This window comes from Nematostella vectensis, chromosome 15, assembly GCF_932526225.1.
Source record: "Nematostella vectensis chromosome 15, jaNemVect1.1, whole genome shotgun sequence".
NCBI lineage: Eukaryota > Metazoa > Cnidaria > Anthozoa > Actiniaria > Edwardsiidae > Nematostella > Nematostella vectensis.
In genome coordinates this window covers 6,164,279-6,185,909 of record NC_064048.1, presented here as the reverse complement: position 1 = coordinate 6,185,909, position 21,631 = coordinate 6,164,279, and the positions used below count along the sequence as shown (strand labels likewise).

Sequence of the window (21,631 nt, the reverse complement as noted above, 5' to 3'; positions counted from 1 at the left end):
CTTAGGGGGGGGGGCTGTTTAATGATTCTTTTGATTCTGCTACCCTTTAGGGGGTACCACACAAATGGATCATCCTATCCAATTACAACCGGACTCAAAAGTCGTCACAATATGGATGTGCTCGACGGCAGTGTCTTAAGGACAACATTCTAAAAAAATGTGTTTCAAATCTCTTTGGGTAGGAAAGTGTAGAAGTGTGGAATCGCACCGTTCTTTTCCCTCGAAATGCTTAAAACTGAAGTAAAATAAGGATGCCAGGGAAGATTCCAATGGTTGTAAATCTGAATTCATTAAAAAAAAGAGATTGGAAACCATCATGAAATTTTTGAAAATTGTTGAGAAGAAAACATGGCGCACAATATGGTGATCTAGATGCCTCAAATAACTTCTCAGTAAATGCTTCGGTGCTTGTTTCTGTAAATATAATGTTTTTTAACGGCTTGTTTAGGCTTGATTGCTTTCCCTGGCGAGTACTGTTTGGAGCTTACTGCTTGAGGCAAATGTCGAGTATACGGTTGAGAAATCCCGTAAGCAGGGTTATTGTTCATGTCATTAAACTTAAGCGGTATATTCAGACTATCATATGTCACGCGATATGTTACTGGGTGATATGTCAGGTATGTCAGGTATTTCTTCTGATGGCCTAACGATGTGACAGCTTGATGTCCCGTATGTTGCAATCCTGTATGGCTATACGGTATATAACCTTGAATTCCTGTATATCGTAATCCCGTATTGTGGCCATACTTGGCATGACCTTGAGGTCCCGTATGTCGCAATCCCGCAATGGGGCTATACGGTAAATGGCCTTGAGGTCCCGGATGACGCAGTCCCGTATTTTGGCCATAAGGGTAATATCCTTGAGCTCCCGTATGTTGAAATCCGGTATTGTGGCCATACGGTATATAGCCTTGAGGTCCCGTATGTCGCATATTCCCATAAGCCGTAAGAGGTTGTGATCCCCAATAATGCTGCAATCCCGTATAAAGGCTAGATCCCCTATAACGTCTTTGCCATTTTAGAAGAGGATGTTGTAAAACAGGCTGGTAAACCGCCGTATAAGTCATGGGGATAAAGTAACATGGCACCGTACAGATAGGGATTTGACAAGTCGAGATGTTCTCCATAGTCTTTAAACACAATCCCGTCTGATGGCACTCTAAAATGTTTGAAAGGATAGTCACAATTGACGTGTCACAAGATACTAAAAATAAGAAAAATAAATATTGTTCCCACTTAATGAAAATGATGATGAAAAATATTCTTGGGAGTTAAGTAGTGAGTTAAGCATGTAATTCTTAAGTTTAGGCTGCTTGAAGCAGACTACCAAATATGGTATTGACCTTCTGTCTATGATCTCACGAGTCTTTAGTACATAGATTAAAATCGAAATCAAATTTTCACTGCACCAATCTCATAGAAGCATTTTTTGCTTTTGACTTTTCAAAGATAAAAAATCACACCAACAAAACAATTCTGGGACTGCATGGGAAGAGTAAAATTGTCTACGTAAATATGCTCTTACTTGCAATGATATTGACACCTCCCACGGCCTTTACCAGTCTTCCTAGATGTCTCCCGGTACAAGCGAACTTCAGCTCCAGCGTCAACGCTCTTTTATTTGTGAACGGGAGGCGCCTCAAATTAAAATACACGCTTATAATTCATTAGAATTCGAACGACATAAGAAGCCGTCGTATTCGTTCAAAACGTTAATAACAGCAACACCAACAAGGACGGCGAAGACGACGAAGATGACAAGGACGATGATGATGATGGTGGTGATGATGATGACCCACAAATGGACTTACATGCATTTTTCAGCTCCTTTTAATGTGTCTAATTGTGCTTTTATTAGAATTACCTGGATTTTACGAATGTAGCACTTTGGAAGCAGTGATACCCTTTAAAGACGTTTTTGATCTGTGTGTAAAAATTTTATTAGCTTAATATTGAAAATTTGATTTTATTCCACAACGTCACGACGACGAGGCTTACCCATGTGGTGACGCCATCCGCAGTAACCAACTCGTTCTTGAATCTTGGGACTTTGATACTGACGACGTAGTCCTTACCTGAGAATTGTCATATAAAATAAAATAAAATAAAATAAAATAAAATAAAATAAAATAAAATAAAATAAAATAAAATAAAATAAAATAAAATAAAATAAAATAAAATAAAATAAAATAAAATAAAATAAAATAAAATAAAATAAAATAAAATAAAATAAAATAAAATAAAATAAAATAAAATAAAATAAAATAAAATAAAATAAAATAAAATAAAATAAAATAAAATAAAATAAAATAAAATAAAATAAAATAAAATAAAATAAAATAAAATAAAATAAAATAAAATGAAATAAGGATCATTAGACTTGTTTCAAAATCTCAGATATTGAAAATATCTTAATCATGTAGATTCTAAATGCAATCCTGTTTTTCTTTATAATTTTCAATTTATTTCATTCAGCAATATTTTTTTTCCTTCGTTATGTAAAATGGGCTAAATTTACAAAAGCCGAAATAAGTTCTTGTGTCACTAAATCATTAGTTCCAAAAGTCGGACACGTAATAGATGTACTACTCATAGAAGCCTATACACCCTCTTATAGCAACCTAGAAATTCAAAGTTCAAACTTGATAGGTTCTTATAAATAGTGGTACCTTTTGACAAATCAGGCTGTTAATTGGAGTAAGTACGCAGCTGCTTTGTCTCCTATTATCTTTGTCCTACAAAGGAGTTCTTTTGTCTCTATTCTTCTCGTTCTTTGTGTCGAGGTGCGGATATTGTTCATTTGCCCAATCAAATTGCAGCTTATAAGAGCTGCGTACTGACCCGTTAATTGTTTTAATTGTTTTTATAGGGTGCTTATAATACTAAATTTTCTTAAACTCTCGGGGTTTTTTTTATACGCGAGTGTTAACTGCAGGAGAGTAGCCAGGATAATTTCAATTGAGAACTAATTACTAAGACGTAATAGCTTTAGCTTTATTGGACCAGAAAAGGGGGGGAGGGCTTAGCTACGCCCTTGTGCTGTCCTGGAAAGGTTTGATGACAAGACCATAGTTACATTTGGGGTTATTGCCTGACTTCACCGCCTGTGATGGCCTGGGCTGAGTCGCTGTTCCACTTGTTTCTGGTGGCTCGGTGGGCGGAGCTCGGGTTGCTGTCCCGGATGACGCTCGACTGTACGTAGAAAAAGTTGGCTTTCTGTGAAATTAGTTGTTCGAAGTGAGTATTTATACTGACGGCGAATTATTCGCAAAATTTTAGTATTTGCATAAGGTTGACAGATGTCCTTTCCCTGTGCAACAGTGCAATTAGAAACTCTGCTTTTTAGATTTTTCTCTCAAAATCTTTGTATCTGGAACTGCTTTAGCGCAGACAAAAAATAAGCACAAATTGTTCAAGCCTAAATATTTCTTACCTTGTACCAGTTGTTGGTTTGGTCTTCATAGTGTTGTTAGTTGGAGGTATTATTTTCTTCGTTGGTTTTCGTGTCGGCCTTGGCGTGGCCCTCTGTTCTCCTTCTCCTTCTGGTAATAATGGTTTTGTTGGTTTCTTCGTCGGTCTTTCTGTTGGCCTTCTTTTTATAGTTGTAGGTTTTGCTTTAGTCGGCCTGGGTGTTGGCCTTTCTTCTTCTTCTTCTGGTAACAATGGCTTTTTGGGTTTCTTCGTCGGTCTTTCTGCTGGCCTTCTTTTTATAGTTGTAGGTTTTGCTTTAGTCGGTCTGGGCGTGGCCCTCTCTTCTTCTTCTGGTTCTACTTCTGGTAACAATGGCTTTGTTGGTTTCTTCGTTGGTCTTTCTGTTGGCCTTCTTTTTATAGTTGTAGGTTTTGCTTTAGCCGGCATGGGTGTTGGCCTTTCTTCTTCTTCTTCTGGTAACAATGGCTTTGTTGGTTTCTTCGTCGGTCTTTCTGTTGGCCTTCTTTTTATAGTTGTAGGTTTTGCTTTAGTCGGCTTGGGTGTTGGCCTTTCTTCTTCTTCTTCTTCTGGTAACAATGGCTTTGTTGGTTTCTTTGTTGGTCTTTCTGTTGGCCTTCTTTTTATAGTTGTAGGTTTTGCTTTAGTCGGTCTAGGCGTGGCCCTCTCTTCTTCTTCTGGTTCTACTTCTGGTAACAATGGCTTTGTTGGTTTCTTTGTTGGTATTTCTGTTGGCCTTCTTTTTATAGTTGTAGGTTTTGCTTTAGTCGGCTTGGGTGTTGGTCTTTCTTCTTCTTCTTCTGGTAACAATGGCTTTGTTGGTTTCTTCGTCGGTCTTTCTGTTGGCCTTCTTTTTATAGTTGTAGGTTTTGCTTTAGTCGGCTTGGGTGTTGGCCTTTCTTCTTCTTCTTCTTCTGGTAACAATGGCTTTGTTGTTTTTTTCGTCGGTCTTTCTGTTGGCCTTCTTTTTATTGTTGTAGGTTTTGCTTTAGTCGGCCCAGGGGTAGCCCTTTCTTCTTCTGCTGATTCTACTTCTGGTAACAATGGCTTTGTTGGTTTTTTCGTCGGTCTTTCTGTTGGCCTTCTTTTTATAGTTGTAGGTTTTGCTTTAGTCGGTCTAGGCGTGGCCCTCTCTTCTTCTTCTGGTTCTACTTCTGGTAACAATGGCTTTGTGGGCTTCTTCGTTGGTCTTTCTGTTGGCCTTCTTATTATAGTTGTAGGTTTTGCTTTAGTCGGCCTAGGCGTGGCCCTCTCTTCTTCTTCTGGTTCTACTTCTGGTAACAATGGCTTTGTGGGCTTCTTCGTTGGTCTTTCTGTTGGCTTTCTTATTATAGCTGTAGGTTTTGCTTTAGTCGGCCTGGGTGTTGGCCTTTCTTCTTCTTCTTCTTCTTCTTCTTCTTCCTCTTCTGGTAACAATGGCTTTGTTGGTTTTTTCGTCGGTCTTTCAGTTGGCATTCTTTTTCTAGTTGTAGGTTTTGCTTTAGTCGGTCTAGGCGTGGCCCTCTCTTCTTCTGGTTCTACTTCTGGTAACAATGGTTTTGTTGGTTTCTTCGTCGGTCTTTCTGTTGGCCTTCTTTTTATAGTTGTAGGTTTTGCTTTAGTCGGCCTAGGCGTGGCCTTCTCTTCTTCTTCTGGTTCTACTTCTGGTAACAATGGTTTTGTTGGTTTCTTCGTCGGTCTTTCAGTTGGCCTTCTTTTCATAGTTGTAGGTTTTGCTTTAGTCGGTCTGGGCGTGGCCCTCTCTTCTTCTTCTGGTTCTACTTCTGGTAACAATGGTTTTGTTGGTTTCTTCGTCGGTCTTTCTGTTGGCCTTCTTTTTATAGTTGTAGGTTTTGCTTTTGTCGGTGTCGGTGTTTGTCTCTCTTTTTCTTCTTCTTCTGGCAATAAGGACTTTGTTGGTCTCTCTGTTGGCCTTCGTTTTACAGTTGTTTTGGGCTTTGGTGTGACGTAAATCTCCTCGACAACATGTTCTTTCTCTTGCACTTCTGTGACTTCTTCTAAACACAATGAATTTCATACACATAGTACTCTCAAAGCCTCGATCTAATGGAGATAAGATAAAGCGCTCTCTGGCTCTTAAAGTCGCGATAAAATTCAATCCTATACATTTTTTTTTCTTTTCTGTGCATGAGTTCTCGCTAGTTGTTTACAAAAATTACACTTTTTAAAAAAGAAAAACACTATAATGAACTATAGGATTTTGAAAAATTATAATACGAAATTATTGAAAGAGAATGTTGTATTTGAAATCTCACTTTTTAGACAAAAATACAGATTGGAATACTTTCAATCAGTTATCTATTGCGCTAAAGAAACAGTGGGAGCTATCATTAAATCTTAATCGATGTTGGCATGATACGCCTGTTTCTATAGTACCCCGGGATCCTGGGTTCGAGCGGGAGACTCATGAAAGCTAGAGGGCGGATATGTTATGTAGTCGCTCTTATCAACTTTGTAATTGTTTAAAATGAATGTCGTGTCGATAAGGGTAGTGTTTTTTCCTCACCATACTCAATCATGTAGATGAAGTTAGCGTGATCCTCGCCGATACAGATGCTGCCATTGTTGCAACGCTTATTTAAGTATGTCACGCAGTGAATAGATGGACCATATTTAGCGTAGCGTGACAGCGTGACATCATTCACACCTGTCATGCATTCTCCTAAAAAAACAACGGATCGATTATTGTGATATGATCGATTGTTGTTATATTTCATAACAACTGAATTTGGGATGATGATTCTGAGGTATGAATTGGGTGGTTATCTCCCACCTCAACCCTTACCGTCACTATTTTGATGAGTTTTGTGTGAATTTTCTGTATTATCATCGATCTTAATGTCTATTGTCCACCCCTGTTTAGCAATGGCAACGATTGTTCATTGGAAATATCTTCGATATCTTCGATATCTTCATCATTATCATTTTTTTCTGGTTTCTTTTTCATATAGAAGCAAAAAAAGGTAGCCAATGAATAGGCCATTCCAGCTATAAGTTTGCGCGCGCATAACCATAGAAACCTACCTCAACTACCAGAATGCAGCGCGGGCCATTTTTAAGCTTACATCAAACGAAGCGCGCGCTGCATGCCGGTAGTTGAGTTAGGTTCCCATGGTAAGTGCGCGAGCATGATTATAGCTGGAATTGCCTTCACATCGTAAAAGTACCGTGAATTTACTAATTTTCCTAATAAATAGTTGATAGTTTTTGTCTTTTATTATCCAATGTACTATCATATTGAAATCCACATGAAATCACATTTTTTTATTTATGAAATAAACAAAAATTTTAATGTAATGATAATGACGATATCCACAATAATGATGATGATGATGACACTGACGATGTTGTTGCCGATTATGACAATCATGTTGACGGTCTTACCATTATTTTGAATCCCAAACATTTTAAACTTGCTTCTTTTAGCGGCTTTTGCACATCTGCAGATGAGCCCCTCCATATAATTGTCCCAGTAGTCGTAGTCGGGCGAAATACCGGTGTACTTGATACTCGTTTTATTTCGGTCAGTAAACTCAATCAAGGGGAGGGGTCGGGGGTCGGTTTGTGGGTCAGAGTAGCATCCTACACTTTTGAGTCTGATGTTAGGACATACTGAAATATTATTATGGAATAAAATTAATTAAATAATAATCCGTTAAAAAATCAGTTAAATATTATCTTATATTATCTAGGATAATAATGACGAACAGAAGACAATTTTTATATCAAGAGAGTTTGTTTTAAACTGTTTCAATGTCGAAACTTCCTTTTATATGGGCAATCTTTATTACCATATTTGGGCAATCTTACTTAGAAAGGTAAACTTAATTTTCACTTTTAGAAACGCAAAAAAAAAATGTGAAAAGTAATGATCGAATCTTGCAAATAGCTTTGAGAGATATATATTATAAAATCGTCTACGATATTTATGTTTACCATTCAGGAAGCTCTGAAGTACTAGAGTTGTAGATTCTGACACTGGAATCCTGGACATAATTGACAAGAAATCTTGATATGATAATGTTGCCGTGGAAGATGAAATTCATGATGGTAATAAAGGATGGTGATGATTACGATGTGGTTGATGACGACAACGATGATGATGATGCTGATGCAATGATAAAGATTATGTTGACATGATGACGGCGACGACAATGTCAATGGTGGTCATGCTGACGGCCTTATGTTATTTTTGTGATGTTTGTGTCTACTTACAGTTATCGGCTGATTTTGTTTGTCTTGTCTTTTCTCGCGTTGTTTGCTTGCGCGGTGCATTTTTAGTTACTTCCACTCTTCTCTCAGTTTCCTCGACAACGTGTTCTATCTCTTGCACTTCTGTGAATTCTTCTAAACACGAAATGAATTTCAAACACATAGTACTTTCAAAACCTATGCTTTATTTAATCGAAAGCCTCGATCTAACGAAGATAAGATGATAGCGTCACACCATCAGGCTATCACGGTTGCGATCATCTGGCTTTCAATGTTTATTTTCTCTTTTAGTGTGTATATGAATTCTCGCTACTCAATTGCAAAAGTTACACTTTTTAATGATGAAGAACTAAAGAATTTTAAAATAATCATCACCTTGAAATAAAAACCATCACCTGCATTGCGAATGGATAAAGCAGATTAAAATACTTTCAACCAGTTATCTATTGTGCAAAAGAATCGGTGGTAGGTCTCATTAGCAGATCAACTCTTATAAACTTAGAATTGTTTTAAGTGAATGAGTGTCGATAAGGGTAATTTAGAGTGCAGGATCAAACAGGTATGAGAGTTTTAGCATCGACTCTCATCACATCTAATTTCCAGGTGCGCTCTCTTCTATTTCCCAGTGCGGAACATTACCATTTTTGGTTATATTTGATAAACAATCTGATTAACCAATCAGAGATGAGTATTACTATGCCCAGTCTCACGCGGACACGCCTCAACTCAGAGTGGGAAAACAAAATGGCGGTTCCGTTGAATCGGGAAAATCATGTTGAACGCCGCTTTTTAACTCTCTGCTAGCAGTGATTTCTACTTATCTGTTTGAGCAGGGATTTCACCGACTCAGTGCGTCATATATACCCTATTTGTGTTGTTTCTCATCGGCAACAGACCTCATTTGCAGGGTTATTTTTACGACTTCACCGAATCGTACTGTAATAAACGCGGAAGGGTAAGCCACTGCTAGCAGGCTATAACATTGATCACCAATTATCTAGTTGTACGTTTTATCAAGTCATACAAATGCACAAAATTTCCCTGGATTTATCTTGCTTTCGCACTCGGAATGAAGACACTCCAAGAAAAATTTTAGCTGGTATATTGAAACTAAAATGAATCTTATACAGAATGGCAGCGAGTCTCATTAAAAAAAATGAAGCTAAATCGTATACAGATTGGCCGTGAGTCACTGTTTATTGTATGCAATTTAAAGACACTACATGAAAGTACTGTTTAAATGTTTATATTTGATCCTGGAATAAATAGATTTGCTATGATCAGTGAATCTCAGGGATGGCAGTCATTATTCATTGCTGCATTAGTTTGCTATTACTCGTTGTAAAAAAGTCCTTACCACAAATGCTCACATTATGGCTTTTTTTTATAAATGGATTCTAGAGGGGGCACTTGTTTGAGGGGCTTTGTAATGTGCTTATTCAATGAGGGGTGTATGTATACCTCAGTGTTAGAACTATCCCCAAAGGAATTCATTTTATTCAGATCTGTTTTCATCATGATTTATTTTATTAAAAAAAAGAAGTTTTTGACACAAATCGTGCTTAATACACAGGTTCTAACAACAAGTTAGAGCCATTGAGGGTGTATTTCATTGTGTGTGCAGACAAATGGAAAAAGGCATAAAGTGTAAACTAGGGTGAGGAAAAGGCATGGTAAGGGCAAAGGGGTGGTGACTAAGGGTATGTCTAATTGGGGGTGCTGACACAGGTTGTGAAGATGAAGTAAACTTGTACCATGTTTGATTACTAGGCCTTGGAGATAATAGGAGAATGGGAGTATAGTCATACCCTGGGTACCAGACGCTCCAAGCTTCACTAGAGCAGATATCATATGGAAAATATCTATTCATATTTGGTGATACTTCAGGCTTATTTTTTTTCTCGCCAGTCTCTATTATATGCGCAAAGAGTCTTTTTTTTTATAAAAAGGAATTAAATTAATTTGATTTGATAGGCAAGTTTGAGTGTTGAAGCTCCCCTTTAAAACTATAGTGATATTAAGAATTTATATGTTTGGGTTATATAGGTTTGGGTAATTGTTTGGGAGGTAAGTTTCTATACTTGGTATATTTTATGTATAGAACTCAGGTTTGGGTATTTTTTTTTTTTTGGGGGGGGGGGGGGCTAATTTGACAAAAAGTCCTTATCGCAAATGCTTATTTTAGCATATTATGCCCTTCTTTTTACCCCTCTTGTACCAGGTTTGCATCCTCTACACATTCGGAGGTTTGTTTGCTTCTATCTTCATCGTAAAGCTTGCACGAAGCTCCGAATTTTGGAAAAAAATTGACTCGAGACTTGTTTTGATCGTCGATGGAATCTACTCCGCATTTGTAAAAATCTTCATCATGCCACTTTCCTTTTGTTACAGCTAAGTTGTTCTCATTTGTATTTCTTTTTATTTCTTTGCGAGTTATGTTTCCATGTATAACTAAAGTTATTTTAATAAATGTGGAGAAGTCAAGAATCGAAATACATCGTGTTTTGATTTTATGCAGCCATATGCAGCCAGCATATAGAATCCTTTGATCAATCCTGTAGAATACTAAACGAATGCGTCTAATGAGATTTTTGTTAGGTCTCCGAAGCCACTTGAGCAGTTTATTCACTACAGTGACGTATGCATGATGGATGTTTTTTATTTCATTTTTTTTATTTGGGGGGTGGGAGGCTCATTGTTTTACAAGAGTAGCTGTTGAAAAACATTAGCGTGGTGGGATGTATTTTGAAAATCATGGGCCATTATAGCCAGATTTTTTTAGGGGTTAAGTTTAACTTTTCAGCAAACCATTTTTCTCTCAGGTTTGTTCTGTTGCAGTGGTACTACCTAGGTATCCCAGTTCCCCTTAGCCTACAGTGATACTAATTTATCTTTCATTCGAACACAACTCCCAGTTAAGTGGGTTAGTTTGACCAAATTCCTCTTCTTCACCTAGCTACAGGTTGAAATAACCGGACACTACATGTGGGACGCCATCTTGGATGTCAACTCAGTTTTATTGGTCAGCGGTATGAGTGTGCAAGGGCGCTAGGATATTACATTTCTCCCTTATTTTAAAAAGAATAGCTCTATACAATCTTAACATTTCTAACGATCAACTCAATAAAGTAATCAATAAAGTTTTCTTGAAGTGTGTAAAGTCTCAAGAAAAGTATCTTGTTTTCTAACTGGTAACATAGTCCTTGAGGTGACTCGGCTTGCGCCTCTCCCTCTTGGGTCGCTCCCTCAGCTCTGGTGTCTCCTGGTCCTCTCTAGGCTGTGGTTTAGCGTTAGCTGTTTCTTTGCTTTCTTCCTCCGTCTTGTCTGTGCTGTCACTACGCTTGCACTCTGAGTAGGTTGATCACTGCCCTCTGGCTTGAGCATGGATGGATTTCCCTCACACGACTTCTCTCTGGTTTCTCCGCTGTGTTGATAATACAGTTAGCGAGCTTGAACTGGCTTGCGTCTCTGCATACCGTCCTGCTATCTGTAGCTCTGCGTGCTGTCACCTTTGATCCCTCAATGTTTGTGAGAGTGTAGAAGGCTGGTTCGTATGGTGTGCTCCATTTGCTCTTCTGCTGTCTTACCAATACGTAATCTCCTAGGATGAGCTGTCTCCTTTGTATTCTTGTTCTCTCGATTTGCCTTCATTTTCTTCTTGTATTCTCCATCTCTGGCATCTATCGCTTCCTCCTTGGCTGTTCTCTCTGTGGTTGGTGGTGTGTAGTCTAGCTTGGTTCTAACACTCACTCCTCGCATGGCTTCATAAGGTGTTACTCCTGTCGCAGGTTGGGGTGTCGATCTGTATGTTACTAGCATGTTGTGGATGGCTTCTTGCCGTTCGTACTTGTCCTTCCCTTCAAGGGTTGCTATGCGTTCAGTCTTGTTTAGTGTTTGCATGAACTTCTCGCTTTCTCCATTTGCTCTGGGATGCCCTGGCGTTATCCTGTGGGGATCGGATCCTTCTTCCTTTGCGAACTCTTCATAGTCCCCGGAATTGAATGGTGGTCCATTGTCACTCTCTACCCTCTTGGGTGTGCACTATGTTGCAAAGATGTTCTTCATCCTTTCCTTGACTGGTCCCAGGCTTGTACTTGGCACTCTTTCCACAACTGGATATATGCTCCTCTTATCAATAACCACGAGGTTGTAGTGTCCGTCTGGGTACGGTCCACCGAAATCTGTTGAGATGGTCTCCCAAGGTTTGCTAGGGATTTGGGTTGGCTTGATAGGTTCTTCCTTGTGGCTTTTGGTTGCTACTTGGCAATTGAAGCACTGATCGACTGATGTATCTATCATGCTGTTCATATTTGGGAACCAATACTTCTCTCTGAGCATTTGCTTGGTCTTTGTCTTGCCTAAGTGTCCCAGTTTGTGTCCGATCTTGACGATCTTTCTCTGCAGTACTTCAGGAAGCACGATTCTTTCTTCCCGGAAAATCAGTCCTTCAGCAACTGAGAGTTCTTCCCTCACGTGGTAGTATGGCTGTATGTCCTTATCTCTTCTGAACTTCTCCCAGTCACATCTTGCTATTCTCTCTGCCAACTTCTGCGACGTCTTGTCTTTCAGTGTCTCGTCCCTGATCTTCTTAAGCACAACTGCGTGGTCAGCATCGACGGTCCACTTGATGATCTTCTCTGTGCTGTCGTCCCCAGTCTCCGGGAGGGGGTGCCTGGAAAGGTTATCTAGTGGATCTTGCTAGTCCTTCCATGGCTCGTAGATCAGCTCGAAGTCGACGTCTTGCATTTCCATCACCCATTTCTCTATTCGTGGGGGCATCTTCGCAGTCGCCTTGTTGAACATGTCAAGATACCCCGCCATTCCGAGAAAACTGCTCACCACCTCCTTGTCCTCAGGTCTCTCGCTCTCCTTTACTGCTCTCACCTTGTCCGGCGCTGATCTGAGTCCTTTGTTGGTGAAAACATGTCCAAAGGACTCAATCTCTTGCTTCTCAAATTCGCACTTCTCCCCGTTGAATGTTATCCCGTGATCCTTTGCTCTCTAGAGGACTGTTCTCAGCGTCTCAGCGTGTTCTGCTTCATCTCTGCCTCCGATCAGGATATCGCCCGCTGATTGATGCAGTTGGGGATGTCTCCGAATACCTTGAACATTGCTTCGTCAAATAAATCTTGTGAGGACTTGGCGCCAAAGACAAGTCTTCGGGGTCTGAAGTTTCCCCATGGCGTGCTGAATGTCGCTGCCTTCCTGGTCTCTTCGTCCAGAGTCAGCTGGTGGTATCCTTGCCGTAGATCTAGCTTGGAGAATATGTTGCAGTCACGGAGCTTATGGGTGAAATCTTCCACTATCGGGGCTTGAATGCAGCGGCTTCTCTTCATTGATAAGTTTGGTACCCTCATGTCTATGCTTGCTCTGATCATCTGTGGTTCTAGCTTCTTCTTGTCTGTTTCTTCGGTTTGGGCTGAACGACTAATGGCGAACATCAGTTGATGGGTTCCCCCATCTGGCAGCGGTTCCAATATGCCTTTTTCAACTCCCTGATCGAGCCATTTCTTGAGGGGTTGTTGCAGGTAGTAGGCAACATTCCTTGGTCGCTGTGCCACTGGAGTTGCTTCTGGGTCCATCTCCAGCTTGAACTCAATCGGCTCGCCTGTCTTGTCCTGGAAGCAGCCAATGACGTCAAAGACCTTCTCGAATTGCTTGGCAATTTCTTCACTCTTCCATGTTTGCTTTACCGTTTTGATTCTTAGATCATTGGGTTCTCTGATACACCCTTCTGGATCGATCTTCAGCATTCCAAGCTCGTTCAATGTCTCCTTTCCTAAGAGTGGCGGCGAATCCATTAACCTCTTATCACCACAAAGCGAGTCTTTGCACCTAGGTTTTTGTTTCGTATGGTGACTTCAAACTCTCCTTTCACCTGAAGGCTTGTCTGGATGGTCTTCAGCTTTTCTCTGCAGTCTGTCAAATCTCCAATCTCGTCAGAGCGGTGGGAAAGTGCCTTGTACTGGTATTCGTCCATTACGTTGACGCTGGCGCCGCTGTCTGGTTCGACCTGCGCATCCACGTCTCCAAGTCTAACCAAAACTGTACCCTTGGGCTTGCCTGATGTCACTATCTTCACATGGGATAGGTGCTTGGAAGTTAACTCCAGGTATCCACTATCCGATCCACTGCTGGAATCTTCGTGCCCTAGTTCATGACTGACTTGATGGATACGTTTGAATCTTCTTCTATGCTTGTCTTCTGTTCCACCTTCTGACTTGCAACAAACTGCGAAGTGGTTGTACTTGCCGCATTTTAGGCATTGTTTCCCATAGGCTTGGCAGTCTTTCCCCGGCTTGTGTGCACCAGTCTTCCCACAATAGTCACACTTGTGCCTGTCCTTCTTTCTCGCCTCTCCACTTCTTTGTTGTGATGGGGGTTTCTTGGCTTGGGGCTTCTTTTGTGTTTGGATCTTGGCCACTTTGAAATCTTCTTTCATGTCATTCACCTGCTTATTAATCTTCTACTTCTGGCCAGCATTTTCTATGAATTCGGTCAAATTCCGTCTCTTCTCTATGGCTCTCTTGACTAAATCTCCATCTGGGATCGTCTGGATGAGGTGCTCTAGAATCCTCTCATCTTCTTGAGTACCGAACTCGCACTCCTTGGCTTGGTATCTCATTCTGGCTGCATATGTGACAATACTCTCGTTCGTTTCCATCTTTTGTTTGTTGAACTTGTATATTGCGTGGTGTTTGTTTTTCTTCGGCAGGAAATGGTTGTTAAGTTTCCTCTTCATTCTCGTGAAGTCGTTGTCATCCGCGCTTGGCGTCGGCTCTGGTAAGTTTCTTGCTAGTTTCTTGATCTCAGGCCCTCAATAAACCTTCATCGCTATCACTTTATCTTCGGTTGTTTTGATTTCAAAATACTCGACCTCCTCTTCAAAATCTTCAAGCCATTCCTTCCAGGCTCTTCCAATCTCCAACTGATTCGTCGGGATGCTGAAGGGTTGGATTCTGAGAGACTTACCACTCGTCAAAACCCTGATTTCGTGAGGTTGCTCGTTCTCTCCCATTTCCACACGTGACGGAATTCGTCGTTTTCTTCGATTTTCTCGCTAAATTCTCCCGCTGAAGCTCTATTTTCTTCTCTCTAGGCTTCTTTCACGACTCTTGCTGATTTCTGTCTGATTTCCCGGTCTTCACACGCGGTTTTCTCCGTTGTTATACCATCCTCGTCGCCACTGAAATAACCGGACGCTACATGGGGGACGCCATCTTGGATGTCAACTCAGTTTTATTGGTCAGCGGTATGAGTGTGCAAGGGCGCTAGGATATTACACAGGTCTGCTTACTTGCTTGATAACATTATTCTTTAGTAAAGCTTTCAACTCTCGCATAACATAAACTAATTGAAATGTCATCATTGTGTCCCATATATTCCTACCAGAAACTAATATTTTGGCCATTTACTATTTCTTTCTATCAATACCAGCACATGAAGCTCTCTGTGAGATTATAGGAGGGACACAAAAATGGTCTGATAAAAGCCTTTATACAATCATCTGATCTGTTAAAGCTAAGGGCAAAGACAAGGGCAACTTGGGATATACTGGAGTGATTTTTAAGGGTAAATTTAGTGGCAACAATGAAAATAAAATACAAATTCAGTGATAAGTTGATGTTAGCCTCATGTAGTGCATCATGCATTGATCACCGTTGCATAGCCAGGGTTTACAAAGAAATGCTTTTTGCATACCCAGGTGTTGGTTGAGTGGGGAGCATCTGCCCCCTACCCTCACCCCTAGCTTTGTGCCAGACTTGAGAACAATCATAAGCTCAAACATTGGTTTATATCAAAAGCAAAATGGTTTAAATTTCCAGATCAAGAACTTGGACTTTTTGTGTCCCCTTCAGAAGACTTATCCAAACTTTTTGGTAAAATAATATCAAATAGTTTTAATTTTTTTAGACCAAAGGTTGTTCCCTTTGAAAGAAGCTTGGCTGCCATTTGAAAAGGCTTCAAATACTAACACTTCATTGCTAAAACAACACCCGGATAAGATTATCAACTAGCTATTGAGGACAAAGGTGGAACATGAGGACAAAGTGGAACTGAACATTCCGAAAAACAATTACAGTTAAAAACAAAACAATTTGACATTAAAACAGCTAAAATAAGTCATTACCAAGAGTGTCAGTTCGTTCTGAACACCGCTGAGAAATTATAAAAGATGATCAATGTGAGCATGTGTGAGGTTATGCGTCGAACAAACCCCTCCAAACATCTCGTCGAATCTTCGAGGCGAAACAGCCAAGCCAACCCATAAAATACAAGCGTTTTGAACGTATTACTCCGTTTGCTACTTTTGCATAAGATTTATTTTCCTGCAGCATATTATTCGCTATTCTCTGTTCGCCATTATGGATTTGGCGAATTTCACTAGGCGTTCGTGGAGATGGTTTCCTTTGACGTCAACTCTTACCATCCACAGGAAACCCAACCACAGGAAAACCGATAAGAACGCCTGGGACCAGGCTGCGACAACGTGATAATTGCATAGAAAGAGGTAACTTGGAAATCACTCCCCTAGATGCGAGAGAGCTTAGAATAACCGTGTCCATATTGCAGGGGGCACGTGCCCCCCAAAAATATTTTACAAATATATAATTAAGTGACCATTAGGGGCGTAGGTGCCCTTAATATTTTCATAATGTTTCTGTTTGGTCCCCCCCCCTCCCCCCCCCAACATGTCGAGGCCTGCTACGGTAATGCTTAGGCAAGTTCTACGGTTAAATATGAGATGAGCCTCACCATACTCAATCGTGTAGATAAAGTTAGCCTGGTCCTCGCCGATACAGATGCAGCCATTGTTGCAACGCTCATTGAAGAATGTCACGCAGTGAATAGATGGACCATATTTAGCGTAGCGTGACAGCGTGACATCATTCATACCTGTCATGCATTCTCCTGAAACAAAAAACGGATCGATAATCAGTTCAACTTTCAAAACAACCAAATTTTGGAATGAGTATTCTGAGGTTGTAAATTGGGTGGCCACCTACCCCACCCTTCCCTCCCCTTTGCTCATATTTTGATGAGTTTCCTGTGAATTGTCTTGTATTATCAGTCCCTCTCTTTATGACCATTTTTTTAGCTTGCCCACCCCTCTTTAGCAGTCTAGATTCGGCAGTGGTCTTGGTATATGTTGAGTAATGCGTCTTTCAGCATACAACGCGTTTATTCAATAAACTCTGATGCCGACTTCAAATTTTAAAAGTGGAAATGATATTAACCCTATTCAGACAGGGGGGGGGGGCTTTTGAGGCCCCCAGCACCTTTATATTCCTCTATTCTAAATAAAAAGTAGAAAATTAAATTGGGAAAGATATTGAAATTATTACTTTAATTTAAGAGTCCATTCGCAAACTTATTTTATATTAAAGGTACCATTCCAATCAATGAAGTCACAGATGTCATATATTATTGTCATAGAAACAGTGTCACTAATAATTTATGTCTACTGCAACATAATAATATTATCGAAAAAAGACATAAAGAAAAACCAAAAAAAAAAATAAATAAATACAAAAAATTACTAAAAATAGTAATGTTGGCCGTTTCTGCTATCTTAAATGACGTCATTGTGACGTCACATAGACATTTCTTTCAAGAACATGTATCGCTTTTTGAATACGAACTGGTTATGATGACTCTTTTTGATTTTGAATATTCTATGCATAGGTTTCGAAAGATAGACTATTTATAACCATATGTCCTTAAATGACTACTTAAATGACTGCTATGTCAGATAATGATTCTTTGAAAATTTGAATTCTGAAAGAGCCCCCCCCCCACCCCCCGGTCGGAGGAAGCCCCAAAAAGCCAGCCTAAATAGGGTTAATGGTTTTATTTGTACATTTGAAATAACATATTAATATCTTCATCATTATCATTCTTTGTCTGGCTGTTCCAATCAGAAGTAACATAGTCTACATAGCCAACGAAATCCTTCTCCCTTGAAAACCTACAATGAATTTGCTGCCCCCTTCCCTTTTTTCACATATTTGGCTTAAAAATAACGACAATAAGATCCACAGAAGAACAATGAATCTTCCCCCCCCATTATTGAAAGCCTTTTGTTGCCCCCCCCCCCCTTTTATGGGACTCCTGGCTCGGCCCCTGATGACCCTTTTAAAGCCAGTCGATCCAATTTGCGTGACGCGTGGTTTGTAGGCTATCAAAACCCCATGCATGTGAATTAAATCCTCTTGAATCATGCTAAAATTCAATCCATCCTACAATTAAATCGACTCGATTATATTTCTACGATATCAAACAATGCTGGGTAAGTTAGATTGATATTTATTTTATTGTAATATTTATATTGTTGTAAGTTATATGTATCACGCAATTAGGATTCACGGACTTTAATGCAATGATAATGACGATAGCGACAAAAGATGGCGAAGATCACACTGATGATGTTGTTGCCAATGCTGATTGTGTTCAGTAGTTGATAGAATATCTCACCATTATTTTGAATCCCAAACATTTTAAACTTGCTTCTTTTGGCGGCTTTCGCACATCTGCAGATGAGCCCCTCCATATAAGTGTCCCAGTAGTCGTAGTCGGGCGAAATACCGCTGTACTTTATACTCGTTTTATTTCGGTCGGTAAATTCCATCAAGGGGAGGGGTCGGGGGTCGGTTTGTGGGTCAGAGTAGCATCCTACACTTTTGAGTCTGATGTTAGGACATACTGAAATATTATTGTGGAATAAAATTAATTAAATAATGATTGCCAGGATAACAATAACGTCAATTTTGCATCAAAGTGTGTTTTAAAATATGTTGATGTCATAACTTCCTTTTATATGGCGATCTTACTTACCATTTATAGGCAGTCATATTTTGGAATCTAACATTAATTTTTTTTAGAAACTCAAAAAATGTTGATAATAATATTGGTTGTCGATGATGATAACATAGGCTGGTGTTGATGATGATAGAGGCTGGTGATGATGATGATAGAGGTTGGTGATGACGATGATATAGGTTGGTGATGATGATGATATAGGTTGGTGATGATGATGATATAGGTTGGTGATGATGATGATATGGGTTGGTGATGATGATGATATAGGTTGGTGATGACGATGATATGGGTTGGTGGTGATGATGATGATATAGCTTGGTGATGATGATGATAGAGCTTGGTGATGATGATGATAGAGGTTGGTTATGATGATGATGTAGGTTGGTGTTGATGATGATATAGGTTGGTGATGACGATGATATAGGTTGGTGATGGTGATGATATAGGTTGGTGATGATGATGATAGAGGTTGGTGATGATGATATAGGTTGGTGATGTTGATGATATAGGTTGGTGATGATGATGATATAGGTTGGTGATGATGATGATATGAATTGGTGATGATGATGATATAGGCTGTTGATGATGATGATATAGACTGGGGGTGATAATATTATTTATGATAATTATATGGGTTGGTTATGATGATTATATGGATTGATTTACTTACAGTTCTCGGCTGTTTTCTTTTCTGAACCTTTGGCTGCAGCTTAAATACGAGCCAAAAGACCGAATGAAAATAAAAGAAAAAAATTATAATCGTCAAATAATAGTATCAGTCTATCGAAGAAATCAAACTATCTTGCTTCATTTCGATATCATGTAACTGTGTTTATCTTAGAACCAAAAAATATTATTCCAACTCACCGAATGTGAATAGCATAACCGCGCACGTGACTAGCGCGTGGCTTATTCTCCATTGCTGTCTCCCAGCCATCCTCTAGTTGTTCTTCATTATTATATATCTAGCAAAAAAGGTCATAAAGATGATTAGAGAAAAAAAAAAAAACAGCAACTTATGATTGATGATATGGCGAGGCATTTGATATTATAAGCTAGCTCAGTCTGCCAAAATATATTTTGGAAAAAAATATTTCATACGCCCCTGTATGATAAACCACTCACCATATAGTACAAAATATTATATGAATTAATGACAATGTCTATTCATGTCGGTATTGTAGTAAAGATTGCAGCGAAAATAAGGTTGAACTGGAGAATTCATGTGTCGTAGCCCGTCGGTTCATGGGTAACGCATAAATGGTTGAATCTTGAGCTCTGAAAGCCATGTGAATGTTAACAGGCACATAAACAAAAAAATTTTTTTCGGACCAGTATATTTACGCTTTTTTGTTTATTTATGTGATGCTCATGAGGCACTGCGGACATATGGATTCCCCGTGAATGTACAAGGTTACAGATTATGTATACCTCTTTATCTTACACGTTGACAGTTAATGTAAGTTCATCTGCACTTAACGCGGAAACTTACTGAATCTTGTGACAACCTTCCGGGTAAGCTTAAGCTGAACTTTTGGGATCGTTGAGAATCATAAAAAAGAGCAGCAAATTAAAGTGGCACTATGTTTATCGTTCTAATTTAAGAGACACTATGGCCATAATTCTGCATAAAATGTCAGAAGTGACAAATGTTTAGAATAAATTGTTGACAAGCGGTACAAACATCGAGCTTGAAAAGGAAGAAACCGACAATTAAAGGAAACACTGCTGACCACTATAAACGTCAATTAAACGTCATAGAGAACTATTAGCACGTACTTACGTACTTTAGCCAGAAAAAGGCATGGTGACTGGCTGTAAATAAAGAGACATTTTTCGACAAGAAGCATAACAATTCCACTTGCTTGTGAAAGAAAGTGGATGACTAAAACTATCTCGCAGTAGGAAACTTTTTCCCCCAAAACAAACAACATAATCACACCAAAACATCACGAAAGACTTATCATTTCTTGACATAGTTTCTCCCCTTAAAATATAAGAGAAAATATCTATCAGCAGATATATATTATCTAAAAAAAAATTGGCTTGATTGAACATAAAAAGCTGGTTATTGCTGTAATGAAAATTCTAAAAAACTTTATATATTTGCAGATAGCATTTTATTTTTCATGTTAGCAGAATAATTCTGTCTTTTACTTTTCCATAAGCTCTCGATAATTTTTATCTAAGCGTTCTGCACTTCCTTGTTCTGCTGTCATTCATAATTGTTGTGATTTCTTGATGTGTAATCCCATTGTTTCCGTGCAGGTGATTTCCAGTGAACCCTGCATAACCTGACAACCTCGCTCTGGCGTTTTATTGACTCCGGAAACAAACACTTAGCTACCAAAATGAGCTAAGGAAAACTTACGAAAAAGATTCGTCAGTATTTTTATCAATAGTTTTAGCAAATGTTTAGTTTACTTTCGGTGGCCTTTTGAATCAATACCCCAACAATAAATTTTTTTTTTTTCTGTCATTCGAAATATAATGTTTAATCTCATCTTGATAATTCTTGATAATTGCTTTACTCTACCAGCAAAAAAAAAAAAATGAATATGAAAATCTTATGTACCGGTATATTATACTTTTTACAGCTGTAGCGAAAATAAATGAACAATCCAAACTAATGCTTTTTTTCCTACTGGAAACTCAATACCTTGGAAACTTAAGACCTTGCTTAATCTCCCTTCTCGTTTTCTTATGGAGACCAGTCCTGCGACCAAGAAGTTTTGTTATCAGCCCATCTGTGTAAGTCCAGAAAGCTTTTACATCAATGGCGGAACATCTACCATCACTCTCTTTTCCACAAGACAAAAAATCCCTTTTGAATGTAACACTTGTACTGTAACCGTGTTTATGTTGATCTAAATGCGTTTGTCTGTAAAACAAGTGCTTATTTTTCAAGAGTTAATGGAGCGAAATATTGAAATCGTTGTATAAACTATTGTTTTGGAAATAGGTACATGTTGGTACACGGAAGGTACAATGTATGCCTCGAATCAGTTCAATGTGATTAACACATTCAAGTTCCAGTCGCTTAATCAAATCGAATCGTGTGTGGCGCGACTTGTTGTCATACGTTGTATTTGAGCCGAATGAGATAGATATATTATGTAAATGAAAAAAAATATTGATTCAAATAAAAACATTTGCCGTTCTCTACGTA

General features: G+C 39.1%; 1 protein-coding gene across 10 annotated transcripts; it reads right to left on the bottom strand.

The window, feature by feature from the left end:
* Positions 1–5: 5 nt before the first annotated feature.
* LOC5511390 (proteoglycan 4) lies at positions 6–21,540 on the bottom strand. 10 transcript variants are annotated; one of them, XM_048722649.1, is made up of 15 exons: positions 21,122–21,539; positions 19,330–19,427; positions 19,133–19,171; positions 18,118–18,345; positions 16,399–16,554; positions 7,645–7,776; positions 6,814–7,041; positions 5,936–6,091; positions 3,872–5,426; positions 3,434–3,655; positions 3,077–3,216; positions 1,999–2,075; positions 1,865–1,923; positions 1,526–1,638; positions 6–1,159 (listed from the first exon to the last, which is right to left on the bottom strand). In XM_048722649.1, exons 2-15 carry the CDS (start codon positions 19,397–19,399, stop codon positions 390–392), a joined length of 3,945 nt encoding a protein of 1,314 aa, XP_048578606.1. In that variant the 5' UTR covers positions 19,400–19,427; positions 21,122–21,539; the 3' UTR covers positions 6–389. The 10 variants fall into 10 exon arrangements, with proteins under 10 accessions (XP_048578606.1, XP_048578600.1, XP_048578603.1 ...); XM_048722643.1 differs by having other exon boundaries at positions 3,434–5,426; XM_048722646.1 differs by having other exon boundaries at positions 3,434–5,423.
* Between the last annotated feature and the right edge of the window lie 91 nt (positions 21,541–21,631).

What these genes read in the sequence shown, in the direction of transcription:
- LOC5511390 (XM_048722643.1), bottom strand. Translation starts at nt 19,399, where the DNA reads ATGGCTGGGAGACAGCAATGGAGAATAAGCCACGCGCTAGTCACGTGC. An exon ending in GGTTATGCTATTCACATTCG is followed by an intron (nt 19,172 to 19,329) that starts GTGAGTTGGAAT and finishes CTCGTATTTAAG; the next exon opens with CTGCAGCCAAAGGTTCAGAA. An exon ending in AGGTGTCAATATCATTGCAA is followed by an intron (nt 1,160 to 1,525) that starts GTAAGAGCATAT and finishes CAAACATTTTAG; the next exon opens with AGTGCCATCAGACGGGATTG.